The sequence below is a fragment of the Narcine bancroftii genome, chromosome 7, assembly GCF_036971445.1.
Source record: "Narcine bancroftii isolate sNarBan1 chromosome 7, sNarBan1.hap1, whole genome shotgun sequence".
In the NCBI taxonomy this organism is placed as follows: domain Eukaryota; kingdom Metazoa; phylum Chordata; class Chondrichthyes; order Torpediniformes; family Narcinidae; genus Narcine; species Narcine bancroftii.
The window spans coordinates 69644363-69665520 of record NC_091475.1 but is presented as its reverse complement, the minus strand read 5'-3'; the positions used below and the strand labels follow the sequence as shown (position 1 = coordinate 69665520).

General features: G+C 40.6%; 1 protein-coding gene across 1 annotated transcript in view; it reads right to left on the bottom strand.

Annotated features, from left to right (window-relative positions):
* Window positions 1-21158, bottom strand: part of slain1a (SLAIN motif family, member 1a) — a 127113-nt gene that overhangs the window by 71923 nt on the left and 34032 nt on the right. The window contains exon 2 of the mRNA XM_069890315.1: window positions 4442-4581. Within this exon, the coding sequence (XP_069746416.1) occupies window positions 4442-4581 (140 nt within the window). The remainder of the gene's footprint in view (window positions 1-4441; window positions 4582-21158) is intronic.

Genomic DNA, 21158 nt, shown 5'->3' with positions numbered 1-21158 from the left:
AAGTTCGGACTTAAACAAGGCAGAGGAGGGGCTGAGTCATTGCTGCTGATGTGAGATGAATTAATGAGGTGGATCCAAGGAGCCAGAGATAAAACCCCACTGATGGCCACTTTGGACAGATATGGAAGCCAAATACCACCTCTCATCAGGTCATGCCAGGCACTCCCAGCTAGAAGTTGAAATCCAAGTGGACAAAGTAATGTAAACCTTGGCATGACACGACAAGATGAAATGGCTACATTGTTAATTCAGTTACAGACTCTGTTCCCTACCCATAATAAAAAATTCCAATTTTTCATGGTGACCCACTTCAATTTCAAGGGTTTATGAAAAGTTCTGAACACAGCATTGAAATTAAAAGTCACAGCTCAGAGGATTATTTAGAGTAATTGCTTCAGTTCACGAGTGGACAACCATGGGAACTTGTAGAGCTACCAGGATATGGGTCTGGATCAGGATTCAAAACAGCTAAGTGGTTATTAGAGAAACATTTTGATGACTGGTATAGAATTTCTAGAGCTTATATAGATAAGGCTCTTTCATGGTCATCATTAAGACCACAGGACACAAATGGTTCACAAGCTTACACCCTCTTTCTCAGGGGATGTTGTAACGTCATAATGAAGATTAGCCATCGTCCAGAGGTTTATTACCTCAGAATATGGTAAACATTGTAGATAAATTACCCAACCAGATGAGAGAATTATGGGGTAGACAATTTGTTGAATATCAAGGAAAACATAAGGTGGCAGCTACTTTTAAGGATTTGGTGGATTTCATTAGAGTACAAGTGGATGTTGTTACTGATCCAGTGGATGGAATTAAGAGTAATCAAACCGTGAGTTTTGATATTGCTCAGAAGTAGTCAACAATCAATGTCAATATTTGTTGTGAAAAATCCAAGTCATATATCAATGACGCTTCTTTTATTACAATAAAGAAATTTGGGTTCATTTTAAAACAACTAAATTTATTAACAAACTCAAACAGCACTCGGAACAGAACACACATGGACAGGACCTCATGTGAAGGTATCCATCTTGAATCAACCCAAGATGCAACAGCATTCCCAAGATGCAACACTCCCCAGATGCCACACACTCTGTCTCTTACTTGTCCTGCTGGTGGCAATCTATCACTACAGTTGAAGTAAAGTTGAAGAAAACTACATTTTCCACCTCTCTGACCATGGTGGATAAAGAAATGAAGGAAAATGGAAGTTCCCCTGTTGAAGAAAAAATGTTTATTATGTAATGATAAACACGATTTGAAAAAATGTCCACTGATGGAAAAGAAGACGCAATGAGAGAATTGCATTTCTGAAGTAAAATGGAGTGATTTTGTGTAAGGGACACTTCAGCAAGGACTACAAGAAGCAACTCAGTCGTGATATATGTAATCTAAAGCATCCCTATATGCTAAGTCTTCAAGGAAAAGAAGGATATGATAAAGGAACAATTGTCAATGAAAGAAACAGATGAAAACGTTACTAAAGCTTCAGTATTGACAAATGGGTTTTCTGGGACCAGTGCAGATAACTGGAAACTCTCTATAGTACCTGTACAAGTTAAGATCAATGATGGGAATCTTGTGTCTAAAGCACAGTACAAGCTTATGCATTTCTTGACCTAAAAACCACTGTATCATTTTGCACTGTGGGGTTATGAAAAGGCTTAATCTTGAAGAAAAAAAGACAAAGATACTGTTGGAAACCATGGGACAAAAGAAAAGTTGTTGAAGCTAACATGGTTTCAGGATTAGGGTTTGCTGGAAGACACAGTAATGATTTTTGTGACCTTCCAGGTGTATATACACAGAACCAATAGAAATAATCCTGTGAGGGAGATGGGCCTTACGCTATTAGAACTTGGATGGACAATCAATGGACCATTAGAAAGAATGATATTGCTCAGAAGTAGTCAACAATCAATGTCAATATCTGTTGTGAAACTCAAAAAAACCATCAGAAGAAAACAAACAGTTCTTAGAAAATCTTATTGATGAAAATGAAGCATTAGAAGATTCTGCAAATACTGATGTCGATTATTCCTGAAAAGTTAAATCAAAAGCAGGAAAGAAACAAATGTCTGGGAAAAATCTGACAATATGGTGCCTTCGAAGTACAACATTTTGAAAAAGAACTTTGAAATATTGGATGGTCCACAAAACCGTGGCCAAAAGGATTTTAACTTTGTACTTGGAAACAAAGATGAATCTGATGATTCTTCAGTTTTGCAAGTAACCAAAAGAGAAGCAAAATTGGATCCAAAATTAAAGGAAAAGACAGTAGAAACCAGAGCAGCTGTTGACAAGTTTCAGGAACCAACATTGTTTGAGTTCTACCCTTTCTCTAACTGAACACAGAAGAAAAAGTAAAAGAGAAAGACTCATCTTGTGACCTCAAGAAAGTGAATACTTTGGAAAGTAAGGCTGGCTTTCTAAACAGAACAATTTCCAAAATCTGTCTTTTACAAGAAGCAGAAAGCTTTAATGGTCAACTTAGAATCACTTGTACACTTGGGCTGCCAGCCTGTAGCAGCCTGCAGTTTGTTTCGCGTTCGTTTGAGTGTTTCTGTGGTGGCAGCCTATGAGACCAAGGTTTTGAGATAAGACAGTCAGTTTTGAATTGTTCTGGCTTCTGAGAAGATGGAGGTTCTTGAAATAGACCTGAAACTTTATTGACCATTTCAAGTAACGTGTCAAGTATTGTCTCTAGTATTAGGCATCATACATCAGAGTTGATAAGTAATAACCCATATAAGATCTAATAAACCTTGGAAAACTCTGTTAAACTTTGCCATGGATTTTTTTCAATGAACGAGTCATAAACAAGGACATTCCAAGCTCTCCGGGTGACTCTATAGGAAGATAGTCGCTGCAGCCTGTCCAAGGCTTTCATCATTTAAGACATCTGAATTAAAGCACAGCAAAGACATGCAGCATATATCAGATTCTGCAAGGCAACCTTTGAGAGCTACTTGTATTAAAGGAGTTAATTCAGTCTGTCCAGACAGGCCGGGGAGCATGGCGCAGTGATCTCCTTGCCTGAAAGGCATTGATTAAGTTTTTTTTAATCATAGCAATGCAATAGTTTCACTCAGTAACTCCTGTATAATCACCAAAAATGCATCTTCCAAGCATACACCCCAAATCCTGGTAGATGCCTTGAAATATTCACAGTACTGCATTTCTCTGTCATCTTTGCCCTAGTTCTCTGGCAGCCTGACTGAGATGGGCTTCACTCATCTAAAGACTGAGGATCACAAGTGTGAATTTAGGGGCATCTGGGTGTCTAGTTCCAAGCAGCGCCAGGGCAAACTTTGAAGATGCATTTTTGGGGATTATCGTTACTGAGTGAAACTAATCCACATAGTCCCAGTTGTAGATGAATAGTTCTACAAATTATTTGAAATATTTGTGAGCCATTCCTCTAAATGTTGTCATATTTTTCATCCCAGTGTTCCATGAAATTAAAGAGAGCACAAAGACATTTATGTGTCTTCAAATCTGTGTATTATTACTTGAGGTGTTGCCATTGACAAAAACAACAGCTCTTTTGATTCACTACAGAACCGCCATTTGTTTCGATCTTGCACAAAGAAATTGCTATGATGCCAAACAACAACACTATTATTTAAAATTACTCAGATACTGTAAACCATGTGAATAATAAAAACATTCCAACAATTTTAATTCATTCCTTTGACTGGTAATGCTAACAAAGTGACTTGATAGGCTGAGGTGATAATTCAACAGCTTGTTTGATTGTCAGAAATTTCTGTTACTCAATTCTATCCCAATTCAACATTTGAAATTTAAATTCAATGCTTCAGAGAACAAAGGGTGGGATCAACCATGCAAATGAGCACCTTTTGCCTGATGAAAAGCTGGCCATTTCCGTAGATCAATAATGTGAGACATGGCACCTGCCACATGCACGAGTGGACTTGCTGAATATTCTCAGGGGTCCCCCCCCATCCCCTCCCCCCCTCCATCCCCTCTCCCCACCCCCTGTATTTATTATCTATGTTTGATCAGTTCAGGCTGGATGAATTGTCCCTGGAGCTCCAAATCTTAACAATGTCATGTGTATAACCAAGAAACGCAAACTCATCTCTAAATTGGACAAATTATTAAAGGCTTTAAATTATCATTTTTAAAATACAGATCAGTGAACAAAGATGAGATTAGTCTTACCTAAAGCACCAGCAAGCAACCTTTCTGTAAAGCTTTCCTTTTTAACCATTTAGTGTAATGGTGCATCTTCATATCTTCATGAGCTTATAAGGGGGTATTGCAAAACAATGGAGCTAATATACAGGATTACTCTTAATAAAAATAATGGCTTTGCTCACATCGCGTGTTCACAATTATTGGCGTATATAACGATAACAGTATGGGGAGCAGCACAACTTGGGTAACACGTGCATATTATTCTCACCTTGGTCGAGTCTAAAACACAGTGATCGCTTTGCTGCTTCAATCTCATGGCCTGGATGATCAAGCACCTGTCTGCACCATTCGAGGGGGCTCACAGCTTTCTGTTCCATGCTCAGCTGCCTCCTTAGTGAAACATACAACCTGTAATGAAAGCACACCATGCACAGTCAATTATTACATTTCGTGGGTCAGACCACAATTAATTTCTACTTGACAAACACACATTGGTAATGTGAAAGTAGTTTGTGGTCAGAGCAAGAGGAAGTCAGTGGCATTAATTAAAATTGAAGGGCATCTTCAGAAAAACGCAATGCTGCCAGTAATTCTTAGCCGCTTTCAGGTGCATTCTCTGCCAAGAATGGTTGTTCAGGTGGCAGCCCTGAAAGCGCTTGGTCCGTCATCTTCGGGTCCAACTGCTGGTTGGACCTGTCGGGGTCACTAATGTAGCATGTGCGCTACGCGAAGTGTGGAGTAAGAATGACACACACAGTCGAGTTAAGGTCAAAGACTGATTTATTGCTTGGCCAGCTCTGTTTATATTCACTCCCTGGCTCTGATAACAGGAGTAACGACATTGCAGACTCCAAATGGCCGGCATGCCCGCCTTTGCCCACTGTTTCCCACCATGCAGGAGGTCATGAGAGTTGATGGCCATTGGTCTTTACGGGGCCCTCGTGACTGCTGCATTCGCCGGCCATTTTGTGAGCCGGGTCGCGACTCGGTTCACGGGCCGTTACACCATTATATTTTTGCCCTTTTTTCTTACATTACGTTCTTAACCAGAAAAGTTTATAATTTTTTTTGAAAAGCAAGTACAAGCCTCATTTTAAGATTAATCAAGAGAACAAAACAAGTCAGCAGGTAATGGGTGGAAAGGGAGGGAGGGTCCAGTTGCGAGCAAGGGGAGGAGGGAAGGCTGGGTGAATAGAGAGGGAAGGGGGTGGAGAGCAGAGGGAAAGAAGACAGGAGGAAGGGAAGGGAAGGGGAAAGGAGAGCAGGTTACCAGAGACTGGAAAAGGACATTAATGCCATCAGTTGGAGAATACCCAGACAGAAAATCAGGTGTTGTTCCTCCAATTTGTGGGTGGTCTTGGTCAGGAAGCCATGGACAGACATGTGAGTATGAGAGTGGGACACAGAGTGACCCAAACAAGTTGAGTAGGTGGTAACAGAGCTACACCACAGAACTAGGCCTTTGACTCAGGACCTGTTAGCAAGCAGTTAGCTATTTGACCTATCAAGTCTATATTAAGTCCAATAGAGCAATTCCATTGCCCAGATCATTCCATATATCTCTCAATATACTTATATAAATATATATATCCTGAAAATCACCCCAGAGTCTGGAAGAGAATTGGCGCATCACAATTATATGATATTTGGTGACTTATTCCAGGATTTTAACAGCTTGAAAACTATTCCTGCCAGGTACCAGTTCTCATGGTGACTCAGATAAACATAAATCCTCTTTATGTTTCAACATCTGCTAAGTATTTCCAGCATCTTTTGCCTGCACGTTATTCTCATTTAGTCTGGAGAATTTAATGAGTTGAATTTTGGGAGAAGAGTGTGATTTATCATTAACACCATCACGCTCGTTTATCTTTACTGATGGAAGGTTCATTTCTGTGCAGTAGTTTCCATGCAGACAGTCTCTGTTCTTCTGGGATAACTTGTGGCTGATCTAATGATAACCCCTTTGACAACCACAGTGTGTCAAGATAGGTCCCTCACAGCCTTCTAATCTTCAGCTTAACTAAATATTTTTATTGAAGGATTTATCAGAGAAACCAGATAAATATTTGATTTCAATATTTTGGTAATTTTACAAATTTCTGGGGGGGGGGGGGGGGTTGGTGGCACAATTAGGGCAGCAGTTGGCACGATGCTATTACCGTCCCAGTAACCTGGGTTCAAATCCAGCGCAGTCCGTAACAGTTTGTATGTTCTACCCACGTGGGTCTCCTGTGGATGCTCCGGTTTCCTCCCGCCCTCCCAAAACGTACGGGGTTTGTCAGTTAATTGGTGTATTTGGACAGCACATTATTGTGTCCCAGAAGGGCCTGTTATGTACTGGATCTCTAAAAGTTTTAAAAATTAAAAGAATATATCCTGCCATAGAACATTTTTTTTAAAATTAGGGGCACAAATTGGGAAGTTTGAGTTTCTAATTCCTGTTACTTTAAACCAGTGGTTCTCAACCTTTCGCTTTCCACTCACATCCCGCCTTAAATAATCCTTATGCCATCGGTGCTCTGTGATTAGTAAGGGTTTGCAAAGAGGGTGGGATGTGGGTGGGAAGGTTGAAAATCACTACTCTAGACCCAGTTCTTACTGAAATATTTTTGCTTGAAAAAAATTGTGATTGGTCCATTTCGGTACAATTAAAACAGTGATTTTCAACCCTTTTTTTCCCATCCACATCCCATCTTAAGCAATCCTACTCACAGAGCAGCGATGGCATAGGGATTACTTAAAGTGGTATATAATCATGTTCCTCAACATGATTATCCAACTGCACGAAAACCAACAAGGTCGGGTCAGATACAGCAATGAGCTCTCTGAACCCTTCTCCATTAACAATGGCGTGAAGCAAGGCTGTGTTCTCGCACCAACCCTCTTTTCAATCTTCTTCAGCATGATGCTGAACCAAGCCATGAAAGACCCCAACAATGAAGACGCTGTTTACATCCGGTACCGCACGGATGACAGTCTCTTCAATCTGAGGCGCCTGCAAGCTCACACCAAGACACAAGAGAAACTTGTCCGTGAACAACTCTTTGCAGACGATGCCGCTTTAGTTGCCCATTCAGAGCCAGCTCTTCAGCGCTTGACGTCCTGCTTTGCGGAAACTGCCAAAATGTTTGGCCTGGAAGTCAGCCTGAAGAAAACTGAGGTCCTCCATCAGCCAGCTCCCCACCATGACTACCAGCCCCCCCCACATCTCCATCGGGCACACAAAACTCAAAACGGTCAACCAGTTTACCTATCTCGGCTGCACCATTTCATCAGATGCAAGGATCGACAATGAGATAGACAACAGACTCGCCAAGGCAAATAGCGCCTTTGGAAGACTACACAAAAGAGTCTGGAAAAACAACCAACTGAAAAACCTCACAAAGATAAGCGTATACAGAGCCGTTGTCATACCCACACTCCTGTTCGGCTCCGAATCATGGGTCCTCTACCGGCATCACCTACGGCTTCTAGAACGCTTCCACCAGCGTTGTCTCCGCTCCATCCTCAACATCCATTGGAGCGCTTTCATCCCTAACATCGAAGTACTCAAGATGGCAGAGGTCGACAGCATCGAGTCCACACTGCTGAAGATCCAGCTGCGCTGGGTGGGTCACGTCTCCAGAATGGAGGACCATCGCCTTCCCAAGATCGTGTTATATGGCGAGCTCTCCACTGGCCACCGTGACAGAGGTGCACCAAAGAAAAGGTACAAGGACTGCCTAAAGAAATCTCTTGGTGCCTGCCACATTGACCACCGCCAGTGGGCTGATATCGCCTCAAACCGTGCATCTTGGCGCCTCACAGTTTGGCGGGCAGCAACCTCCTTTGAAGAAGACCGCAGAGCCCACCTCACTGACAAAAGGCAAAGGAGGAAAAACCCAACACCCAATCCCAACCAACCAATTTTCCCCTGCAGCCGCTGCAACCGTGTCTGCCTGTCCCGCATCGGACTTGTCAGCCACAAACGAGCCTGCAGCTGACGTGGACTTTTACCCCCTCCATAAATCTTCATCCGCGAAGCCAAGCCAAAGATATGAGTGGAAAGAAAAAACTTGAGAACCACTGCTTTAAATGGACAAAAGATAGGCATTAGAATTTCCAAAATTGTGTGATGTAAAGGTAAAGGTTCCATTATTGTCATGTAATACTACACTAAGAATGTACCAGGCATGAAATTCTTTAACTTGGTCAACCATAAGGAAGACAGAGAGTCGCTACTTTGTCCAGCGCTCCTCACAGGATTTGGGATAATATACAAATATACAATATATTTGCATATAAGATACAAAAAAGTTCAAATAGTAAAATAAACTGTTCAAATAAGTTTGTATCAGAAGATTCTCACACTGAGGCCATTTTATGGGAGCTGACTTTGCATTAAGTACCATCACATGACTAAAGCTATGACAACAAGCCATAAAAGGTGAAATCACACCAAACTAGGAAGATAGGGACAAATGTAGAATCTTAGTTAATGGCATATGCGATTTCAATGAAATCAAAGGTGGCCCAATTACAAATATTCTCCTATTAAAGGATAAAATTAAGGAGCTAGAGTTGCAACGTGATGATCTGAGCTTATTAGGGAAAGTGAGGAAGATATTGACATGACTTTCAAGCAGGTGGTTACCCCCACACTGGGGGCTCAGGTAAGTGGACGACTGTCAAAGGTTGGAGGAAAGTTGCTCAGTCAATGGAGAGCATGCCAGTGGCTACTCCTCTTAGCAACAAATATAATGTATGGGATGATGTTGGGGAAGATGGCCAGTTTGAGGTTGGATCAAAGCAGCCAGTGGGGCAGAAGGGAAGGAGGAGGGACAAGGTGGTCATTGGGGGACTCCATCATCAGGGGAACAGACAGAAGGTTCTATACACCTGACAAGTATTCCCGCATGGTATGTTGCCTTCCAGGAGCCAGAATGTGGGATATCTCAGATAGGGTTCATGGTATTCTAGGAGGAATGTGTGAGCAGCCAGACATCCTGGTACACGTGGGTACCAATGACATAGACAAACTGAGGGAGTACCGTGAGCTCGGACGGAGATTAAAAAGCAAGACCTCCAGGGTCATAATCTCAGGGTTGCTACCTGTGCTGAGTGCGGGACAGGGCAAAATGAAAAAATTAGAAAGTTAAATGTATGGCTGGAGGAATGGTGCAAGGTGCAAGGTTTTGGGTTCATGGACCATTGGGATCTCTTCTGGGGAGACAAGACCTCTACAGGAAGGATGGATTGCACCTGAATCCAAGGGGGGGGGGGAGCAATTCACTTGCAGTAAGGTTTAATAATGCTGTTGGATATGTTTTAAATTGGCAGGGGTAGGGTAACCAGACTGATAGTGAAATGGATAGGAAGGAGATCATAGGGGGAGTTCCGATAGACTGTGAAATCTCAAAGCAAGAGGGGACAAAGAGGGATAGGAGAGTTTCAGAGAGGGTGTCAGGCAGCAAATTGGAGAGAGTAGAGTGGTACATTTTCAAGGTATTGTATATGAATGCATGGAGAATAAGGAATAAAATGGATAAGTTTGAGGTGCAAATGGACATTAGAGGATATGATGTTATCGGAGTAATGGAGACATGGCTGCAGGAGGGACAGGATTGGGAAATTAATGTTCCAGGGTATACGTCTTATCGAAAAGACAGAAAGTTAGGTAGAGGAGGTGGAGTGTCTCTGTTGGTGAAGAATGAAATTCAGGCACTGGGAAGGAAAGACATTGAATCAGGTGGAGTAGAGTCTGTTTGGAGAGAGTTGAAAAATTGCAAAGGCAAAAGAACCATAATGGGGGTTATATACAGACCTCCGAATAGTGGCTCAGATGTGGGAATCAGTATAAATAAAGAATTAAAAATGGCATGTCAGAGTGGTAGTGATACAATAGTTATGGGTGACTTCAACTTGCAAGTGGACTTGGAAAATCAAGTAGGTGTGGGAAAGCTAGAGAATGAGTTTATTGAATGTCTCCAAGATACATTCTTGAAGCAGCTTGTGATGGAACCTACCAGGGGGAAGTTGATTCTGGACTTGATAATGTGCAACGACGTGGAGTTAATAAGGGACCTTGAGGTAGGGATGCCATTAGGTAATAGTGACCATAATATCATTACTTTTAATCTACAAATGGAAAGGGAGAAGAAAAGGAATTCAGAAACACTAGTGCTACAGCTAAATAAGTGTGATTATACAGCTATGAGGGAGGAGCTAGCCAAAATAAAATGGAAGAACATTCTAGCTGGGAGGACAACTGGGCAAAAATAGCAGGTATTTCTAGACATTTTTCACAGGATTCTGAATATATTCATTCCAAAGAGGAGGAAAGGCTCTATAAAGAGCAAATGGCAGCTGTGGTTGACAAAGGAGATCAAGTGCAGTATCAGGTCCAAAAGAATTAAGTATAAGATGGCAAAGCAGAGTGGGAGGTTAAAGGATTGGGAAGCCTTTAAAAAATAACAGAGATAAACAAAGAAAGTACTTCGGGAGGGGAAAATGAAGTACAAGAGTAAATTGGCAAGTAATATAACAAAGGATAGCAAAAGCTTCTTCAGTTATGTAAAAAAGAAGAAATTGGCTAGGGCCAAAATTGGGCCCATGAAAATGGAGAAAGGTGAAATTATCAATGGGGGACATGGAGATGGCTGAGTATTACTGAGTCCTGTGTGGTGTATTGACCTATGTGTTGTGTGGTTTTATGTTAAAATGTGACAGTTTGCCTTTAAGAGCCAAGGTGAAGGTGGACTGCTGAGAGAGAGTGGGAGACAAACTGGGCATGTGCAGAAAATGATCTAAAAAGTTCTGGACTTGGATGATAAACCATCACTGTGGAATGGAAAAAGGCCCAGAGCATGAGTCATGGAATGGTGAACAGTTTAGAATGTTGGGATTTCAAAAGAGGATGAACATTCCAAAGGCAGCCAGAAGGACCAAGCCATTGTTCCTCTTTCTGCAAGCAACACAAGGAGACAACTTCGAATTTTTGTGCTCTCTCTTTCTCTCTCAAAGATATTTTGGCCTCAGTTTACCAAACAAACTGAATTTTGTTTATGATCTTTGCTTCAGTTGAGATTGAAGTTTTGTGAGTCTTGTGTGTTTTGTGTTAGTTTTGTGTCTAAGATTTTTCTGTGGGCAGGTTGGAAATATGACTTTAATTACATGTTACATTTAGGCTGGGGAATTTATTAGTTTTACACTGTTATAGAGATTTGCATAGTAACCAGTGGGCATTGTTATAAAAGGGGGGATTTGAATTAAAGTTTGAAGGTGAATTTTGTTAATAAAGTAATTGTTCATCTTTACCCCTGTGTGTTATGCCTTCTTTGTGGTTGCTGGTTTGATCTTCTAACATAATTTGGGAAAATCGTCCAGGATCAAACCAATTTGGAAGCTTTAGGGGCGATTGACTTGTGCTTAGTTATCATTCGTCTGAGTTTGACTAAACCTCCAGCTTGAAATTAAAAATAAACGGTGAGTGTATAAATCACCTGCAGAAAAACCAGCAACTATGAATATGGACCAGTTCATCACTAACCCTTCAGTGGTTAATTTAAAAATGGCTAAAAAGTCAGAACTGATGGTTATAGGTGGCAAGTTAAAACTTCTTACAGTAAAAACTAGAATGAAAAAAAAGGAAATTGCCCGAAAGATTGTTAAGCACTATTGTAGAAATGGGGATATTTGAAGAAGCTGCTTTAGAACAGTTTCCAAAGGAGAAAACTTCAGAGGAAATAAATTTGGCTTTGAGAAAACTAGAAATAGAGGAGAGAAAGAATGGAAGCATGAGCTAGAACTAGCTAAATTTAAGCTGACCATAACGCAAGGAGAGGGAGAAGCCCAAAGCCCAGGTGCTGGTTAGGAGGAGAGGTTTCTGGTCAGTAGAGGTGAGGTTAGTTCCTCCATTTGAGAAAGCTGAAATAGACCAGTATTTTCAGCATTTTGAGAAAGTAGCTGTAAATTTAAAATGGCCACCAGAGCAGTGGTCACTCCTGCTACAAAGTGTTCTGAAAGGGAAAGCCCAACATGTGTATTTGTGTCTCACGGTAAAGCAGGCTATACTCCAATCTTATGAACTAGTCCCAGAGGCTTTTAGACAAAAGTTCAGGAGTTTAAAAAAAGCAGCAACCCAATCTTACCTGGATTTTGCTTATAGGAAGGTCGTGTGTTTTGATGGGTGATATTCCGCAATGAAAGTAGAAAATAACTTTGCTTTATTGGGGGAAATCATTCTGATTGAGAAGATTAAAAATTGTGTTCCTGATGATATTCAAGTGTTCTTGGCAGAGAAAAATATAAAAACTTGGCAAGAATTGGCTAAATTCACAGAGGAATATGCTTTAACCCACAAGCCTCAGTGGACACCAGGGCAAACCTTTCAGAGGAATACTGCTGATAATCCAAGTAGAGTAGAAAGAAAACCTAGAAGTGAGGTTAAAGGAAGAAAAGAAGAGAAATGGGTGATGGAAAAAAATTTGAGTGTTATTTGCCACTATTGTAAGAAGCCAGGGCATCTAATAGCAAATTGTCCTGTACTGAAAAGGAAGAAAGAGAAAGGGGTCGTACCAACTGCCTGTCTTCAAAGTGAGAAAGTTAGGGATATTTTTAAACCATTCATGACTGAAGGTTTCATTTCAGTTAAAGAAGGATCCAATCAAGTGCCAGTTAAAATCCTGCGTGATACTGGACCAGCCGAATCGCTTGTATTAAGCAACGTTTTGAATTTTGGTGAGGAGACCGATACTGGAGATGAGAATTTAATTAAAGGCATTGGTGGTGAAGCAGAGTCTATACCCTTGCATAGAATAGTGATTAAATCAGACTTGGTTAATGGCCCGGTTATGATAGGCTCTTAAGGTGGTATGTGGGTGAAAAGAAAAAGTTTGAAACCCACTGTTTTAATCATTCCAAATTGATTCGTTATGTGCACAGTTTCATAACTCCAAATGAAATGGGCCAATGACAATTTTTCTCAAGCAAAATATTTCAGTAGTAATTGGGTTCCCTTCCTACTCACATACCACTTTAAGCAATCACTTACTAATCACAGAACACTTATGGCATAGGGAATACTTAAAGTGGTATGTGAGTGGAAAGTAAAAGTTTGGGAACCACTGACTGACAGGAAAGAAATATTAAAGTTTGCTCATAGTACACTGTTAGGAGGTCATCTTGGAGTGAAGAAGATGGTAGAAAAGATAAGGAAACAGTTTTAATGGCCAAAATTAAGAAAGGATGTTGTGAACTTTTGTAGAACCTGTCACACTTGTCAACTGGTGGATAAGCCTAATCAAGGACCATCACTGGCACATTTGCAACCCATCCCTGCTTTCGGGGAGCCTTTCTCAAAAGTGATAGTGGATTGTGTTGGCCCATTGCCAAAAACAAAGCAGAAAATGAATATTTCTTACACTCATGTGCACAACTTCAAGGTTTCCAGAGTTTATTCCCCTGAGAAACATTAAAGCAAAGACAATTGTGAAGGCTATGCTAAAATTTTTCACACTGTTTGGCCTACCAAGGGAAATTCAATCGGACCAATTTTATGTCTGGAACATTTCAACAGGTGGTGTATGAATTGGGGAGCTGGCTGATGGAGGACCTCAGTTTTCATCAAGCTGACTTCCAGGCCAAACATTTTGGCAGTTTCCGCAAAACAGGACGTCATGCGCTGGAGAGCTGGCTCTGAATGGGCAACTAAAGTGGCAAGTTGCTCTTGTGTCTTGGTGTGAGCTTGCAGGCGCCTCAGATTGAAGAGACTGCCATCCATGCGGTACCAGATGTAAACAGCATCTTCATTGTTGAGGTCTTTCATGGCTACCATGACAACCAGCCCCCCCACATCTCCATCGGGCACACTGAACTCAAAACGGTCAACCAGTTTACCTACCTCGGCTGCACCATTTCATCTGATGCAAGGATCGACAAAGAGATAGACAACAGACTCGCCAAGGCAAATAGCGCCTTTGGAAGACTACACAAAAGAGTTTGAAAAAACAACCACCTGAAGAAACACACAAAGATCAGCATGTACAGAGCCATTGTCATACCCACGCTCCTGTTCAGCTCCAAATCATGGGTCCTCTACCGGCATCACCTACGGCTCCTAGAACGCTTCCATCAGCGCTGTCTCCGCTCCATCTTCAACATTCATTGGAATGACTTCATCACCAACATCAAAGTACTCGAGTTGGCAGAGTCCACAAGCATCGAATCCATGCTGCTGAAGACCCAACTGCGCTGGGTGGGTCACGTCTCCAGAATGGAGGACCATTGCCTTCCCAAGATCGTGTTATATGGCGAGCTCTCCACTGGCCACCGAGACAGAGGTGCACCAAAGAAGAGGTACAAGGACTGCTTAAAGAAATCTCTTGGTGCCTGCCACATTGACCACTGCCAGTGGGCTGATATCGCCTCCAACCGTGCATCTTGGCACCTCACAGTTCGGTGGGCATCAACCTCCTTTGAAGAAGACCGCAGAGCCCACCTCACTGACAAAAGACAAAGGAGGAAAAACCCAACACCCAACCCCAACCGACCAATTTTCCCTTGCAACCGCTGCAACCATGCCTGCCTGTCCCGCATCGAACTTGTCAGTCACCAACGAGCCTGCAGCAGACGTGGACATACCCCTCCATAAATCTTCGTCCGCGAAGCCAAGCCAAAGAAGAAGTATGAATTGGGAGCCCATCAAATTGTGTCATCTGCCTATCATCCTGAAAGTCAAGGGGCCTTGGAAAGGTTCCATTTAACTCTGAAAAATATGATGAGGGCTTATTGTGTGGAAAATAAAAAGGAATGGATGATTAAATCCATTTGTTATTGTTTGAGAGGCAACTCAGGAGTCTCTTTGCTTTAGTCCATTTGAGTTGGTGTTTGGTCATGAAGTCAGGGGTCCATTACTATTGTTGAAGGAACAATGAATACATAATGATATACAATCAAATCTGTTAGATTATGTTTTCAATTTAAAAACAGATTACATCAGGCTTGCGAGATGGCAAGGAAAAATTTAAAAACTGCTCAGGGAAAAATAAAAATTTGGTATGATCAAAAAGCAAACATTAGGGACATTAAACCTGGCAACAAGATATTGGTTTTGTTTTCAATGCAGTCAAACCCTTTGAGAGCTCATTTTTCAGGATCATATCAGGTGAAATCAAAAATTAACCAGATAACCTATGTTATTGAGACGCCTGATCATCAAAGAGAGACACAGGTCTGTCACATGAATATGCTTAAACCATATCGATACTTTGAGAAAATGGCTGAGGAGGAGACTAGAATTCCAAACAAGGTGCTAGTTATAGAGGAAAGTAAGGAGGAGATAAGTTTCAGGGAAGGTCATGGAGCACAGAAAGTGATAAGCCCCGGGCTGGAAAATCCTATAGTTTTGCAAAACTTAGACACCAAGTTAATGCATTTGACTAAACCTAAAAAGGAAAAAATGAAGACATTACTTATGAAATTTAAGGATATATCCCCATATGTTCCAAGAAAAACTACTGTGGCTTGTCATGATGTGGAGGTCAGTGATGCTAAGCCTATTAGGCAGCATCCTTACTGAGTTAATCAGGAAAATAGCAGATTTTTGGATCAAGAGGTGGATTTTATGCTCAAAAATGACATCATCCAAAAATTGAGTTCTAATTGGAGTTCACCCTGTGTTCTGGTGCCTAAGCCAGATGGCTCAATTCAGTTTTGTACAGATTATCAAAAGGCAAACATGGTGACAAAGACTGATGCGTTCTCTATTCCCAGAATAGATGATTGTATAGATAAGGTGGAGAAGGCTAAGTTTCTTACAAAGATTGATATATTAAAAGGATACTGGTGTGTTCCTTTGACAGAGAAAGGCAGGGAAATTTTTGCATTTGTTACACCTTTGGGATTGTATGAGTATGAAATTATATGAAATTGTATGAAATTATGTAATGCCTTTCAGGATGAAAAATGCACCTGGCACATTTCAGAGAATTATTAATGCAGTAATTCAGGGTTTAGAGCACACAGGAACCTATATCAATAATTTATTAATTAGTACGGATACATGGGAAGAACACATGCTTGAATTAGAGCAGTTATTTCAGAGACTTGAGGAAGCACACCTCACAGTGAATTTGCACAAGAGTGAGTTTGGACATGCCACTGTAATTTATCTGGGTTATGTGGTAGGACACGGACAGGTTGGAGCAAAAGTATTGGCTATCACTGCGTTCCCTATACCCAGTAATAAGAAAGCTCTTCAGAGATTTCTAGGTATGATTGTATACTATCGTAGATTTTGTAAAAACTTTGCAGAAATTGCACTCCCATTAACAAAACTACTTGGAAAGAAAGAAAAATTTATCTGGTCAGATGCATGCCAGGAAGCCTTTCTGAAGTTAAAGGCCATTTCATGCCATCAGCCTGTACTTGTGTCCCCTAACACTGAAAAGACATTCTCTTTAGCCGTGGATGCCAGTGATGAAGCAGTTGGTGCTGTACTGTTACAGAAGAAGGATGGTGATGGAGTAGAGCATCCTATTTTGTACTTCTCAAAAAAGTTTAGCGACCATCAATGAAATTATTCAATCATTGAGAAGGAGTTATTAACACTTGTTTTAGCATTGCAACATTTTGATGTGTATATTTGTACTGCTCAAAAACTGTTAATAATATATACTGATCGTAATCCATTAGTTTTTCTGTCTAAAATGAAAAATAAGAACAGATGGTTATTGAACTGGAACTTAATGTTCCAAGAGTATGATTTAATTATTACACACATAAAGGGAATGGATAACTTAATAGCAGATTGTTTCTCAAGATGTTAATCTGGGTAGATATGAATCTAATCACATACTTACTGTAAAAAAATGAAGTGTTTATTTTATTTTATTTGTGGAATACTTCCATTAATTGTTAAAAATTTGTTCTTGTGGACCCAATTTTTTTAGCAGGAGCGGTGTTACAGAGTTCTGTGTTGTGTATTGACCTATATGTTGTGTGGTTTTATGTTAAAAAGTGACAGTTTGCCTTTAAAAGCCATGGTGAAGGTGGACTGCTGAGCGGGTGGGAGACGGACTGGGCATCTGCAAAAAATGATCTAAAAAGTTCTGGACTTGGACGATAAACCACCACTTGGTGGTGCTGTGGAGTGGAAGAAGGCCCAAAACATGAGTCATTGTCTGGAAGACAATTCAGAATGTTGGGCATTTTAAAAGGGATGAACATTCCGAAGGCAGCCAGAAGGATCATGACGGACCAAACCACTTGTTCCTCTTTCTCTGCAAGCAACACAAGAAGACAACTTCAAATTTTGTGCTCTCTCTTTCTCTCTCAAAGATCTTTTGTCTTCAGTTTACCAAACAAACTGAATTTTGTTTATGATCTTTGCTTCGGTTGAGATTGAAGTTTTGTGAGTCTTTGTGTTTTGTGTCTAAATTTTTCTGTGGGCTGGTTGGAAATGTAACTTAAACTTTAATTACATATGCTATATTTAGGCTGGGGAATGTATTAGTTTTACATTGTTATAGTGGTTTGCATAATAACCAGTGGGCATTGTAATAAAAGGTTGATTTTTGAATTAAAGTTTGAAGGTAAATTTTTGTTAATAAAGTAATTGTTCATCTTTACCCCGATGTAATATGCCTTCTTTGTGTTTGCTGGTTTGATCTTGTAACTCTGAGGAATTTAATAAATACTTTGAATCTGTTTTCACCAAGGAGGATAGAGGTTATGATCAGATAAAGGATAGGGGGGGGGGGGTCAAGCAGTATCTAGGGACTTGGTGAAATTCCCGAAGGAAACAGAGAATTTGATGGATATTCAGATCCAGAGGTGGTTGTGGGTAAATTGTTAGAACTGAGGACTGGTAAGTCCCCTGGGCTGCATCCCAGGGAGCTTAGAGAGGTTGCTCTGGAAATTGTGGTCGACATTTTCCAAAGTTCTTTAGCTTCTGGGGAAGTGCCTGCAGAGAGTGGCTGATATAGTACCACTTTTTAAGAATAGAGGGAGAGAGAATACGGGAAATTATAGATCGGTCAGCCTGACGTTGGTGGTGGGGAAGATATTAGAGTCCGCCATTAAAGGAGAAATAGCAGAAAACTTTGGAAGGAATAATAGTATTGGTGCTAGTCAGCATGGGTTCCTTAAATGAAAATCTTGCTTAACTAATCTGGAATTTTTTGAGGACATAACAAGGAGGGTGGACTCAGGAGAGCCAGTGGATGTGGTGTACTTGGACTTTCAGAAAGCCTTTGATAAGGTCCCACACAGGAGGCTAGTAGGAAAAATCAAGGAGCATGGTATTGGGGATAGGGTGGTGTCATGGATAGATAGTTGATTGAGAAATAGGAAACAAAGGGTTGGGATAAACAGGACATTTTCTGGATTGCAGAATGTGATGAGTGGGGTCCCACAGGGATCGGATTGGGTCCTCAGCTGTTTATAAGTTATGTAAATGATTTGGATGAGGGGATTAATAGCTACATATGCAAATTCGCAGATGATGCTAAACTGGGTGGTAGTGTAAAGAGTGAGGGGGATGTCAGGAAATTGCAAGGGGACTTGGATAATTTAGGGGAGTGGGCAGAAAAATGGCAGATGAAGTTTAATGTGAGTAAATGTGAGGTTGTCCATTTTGTATTTAAATGGTGTTAAGCTAGGGAGTGGGGTAATGCAAAGGGATCTGGGCGTACTTGTTTACCAGTCATTGAAAACTAGAATGCAGGGTCAGCAAGCGGTGAAGATGGAGAACAGTATGTTGGCTTTCATAAAGAGGGGATTAAAGCATAGGAGTAGAGAAGCCCTCCTGCAGTTGTATAGGGCCCTGGTGAGACCTCACCTGGAGTATTGCATCCAATTCTGATCCCCATATTTAAGAAAGGATGTACTTGCTATAGAAGGGAGTGCAGCGCAGATTTACAAGGTTATTGACATACGTGGATAGGTTAGAAAGATATGCAATGGATGATGAGGGGAGATATGATTGAGGTATTTAGGATTATCAAAGGGCTTGACAGGGTGAAATCAAAGTACATGTTCCCAATGATGAATGAGACTAGGACTAGAGGACATTGTTTAAGAATACAGGGAAGGCCATTTAACACAGAATTAGGAGAATTTTTTTTACCCAGAGAGTTCTGGATCTTTGGAATGCATTGCCACAAAGGGTGATGGGGGTGGATTCGCTGGATAGATTTAAGAGAAAGTTGGATAAGGCTCTTGTGGGCAGGGGAGTTAAGACTTATGGGGATGAGGCTGGGATTAGTTATTGAAAGAGAAAGATCAGCCATGATCTGATAAATGGCGGTGCTGGCTTGACAGGGCAATTGGCCTACTCCAGCACCTATTGTCTATTGTAACCAAATCCATCAACCTTAAATTTAATATTTGATTTGACCTAATATCAATTATCATTGCCAACCCTGAAAAAGTGTTTCTGATCTCCTGAAAGATCTACCAAACTTTAGGCGACATATCTCGTCCCCAACCAACAGACATGACTTCTCTCTCCAAACCCTATCAATTCTCCACCATATTGTGAGAAAGTGAATCAAATCGTTCCTTCCAGGTTCTGCAGAATGCAATCCACCTTCTGTAATCTTGATTAATATTTCAATTATTGATTACTGAAAATTATCTTACTGTGGGTTAATTGTAAAAAGATGTTAAAGGAGAACGATGGGCGTGTACAGAAGAGAGTAAATTGAAAGACCAATGGGATATAAGAGTGATGAGCTAAATGATCTCCTTCTTTGCCATTATAAGAGTAAGGTAAATCCTCCAGGACGCTCCTTCAAAGATTCACATAATATGCGTACAAGACTCAAACCTGCACGCATTAGTGTAAACATGGTCATTCAGTGAAACTTAAAGCATTTTATACCTCAGTTCCCTGGAAACAATGACCAGTATTTAAAAGAAAGCGTGATTATTTTCAAAACCAATGCATCGCATTCTAATGATCTCTTCAAAAATTCCCATCCCAAAAGCCTCCACAGATACTTCCTCCTCCAAACTCTCAACAGAGCTGGCCCCGTACACTTCCAAATTGCTGCTTCTCGCCCACTCAGGACCTCTCGGTTCTATTATTTCTGGGTAACTTCTTTTGATGCAAAGGCCTTAGACCAGTGGTTCTCAACCTTTTTCTTTTCACGCACATCCCACTTTATGTAACCCCTATGCCACTGGTGCTCTGTGATTGCTTAAGGTGGGATGTGGGTGGGAAAGGAAGGTTGAGAAACACTGTTCTAGACCCAATTGTTACTGAAATATTTTGCTTGAGAAAAATTGTCATTTGCCCATTTCCTTTGGAATTCTGAAACCATGCACATAACAAGTCAATGAGGAACAATTAAAACAGTGGTTTTCAAACTTTTTCTTTCTACTCACATCCCACCTTAAGCATAGGGATGACTTAAAGAGGTATGTGAGTGGAAAAAGGTTGAGAACCACTGGTTTAGAAGATAGACCTTAGAAATAATTTAATTTTCATTTCTCTTTTTCCATCCTATGATGTCCAATAACAGTTTATAACTAACAAACTATTTTGAATGTGACCATTGTTATATCACAGGAATCATTATTGAAAATATGCTTTACATATGTGTAGGGTTCCGATAATAGCCATATTTTATTATAAAATATGATTTCTGATATATTGTTGCACCTGTTATGTCACAGACCAGCAACAACAGAAATTCATTAAGACAACTATTTTTAAAATAATATATTTATTAATAATTACTAATATAATACCTTCATTAACTTATCTAAACTTAACCCCAAATCTTAACTTATGCATGAATATACTTATGTATGTGTGTGTGTGTGTGTGTGTGTGTGTGTGTGTGTGTGTGTGTGTGTGTGTGTGTGTGTGTGTGTGTGTGTGTGTGTGTGTGTGTGTGTGTGTGGAATAATTAAGTACTTTACTGTCGTTGTGAAAGAAAACACAACGAAATAAATACAACAGATACAAGAAGATAAAAACAATAAAAACAAAAGAA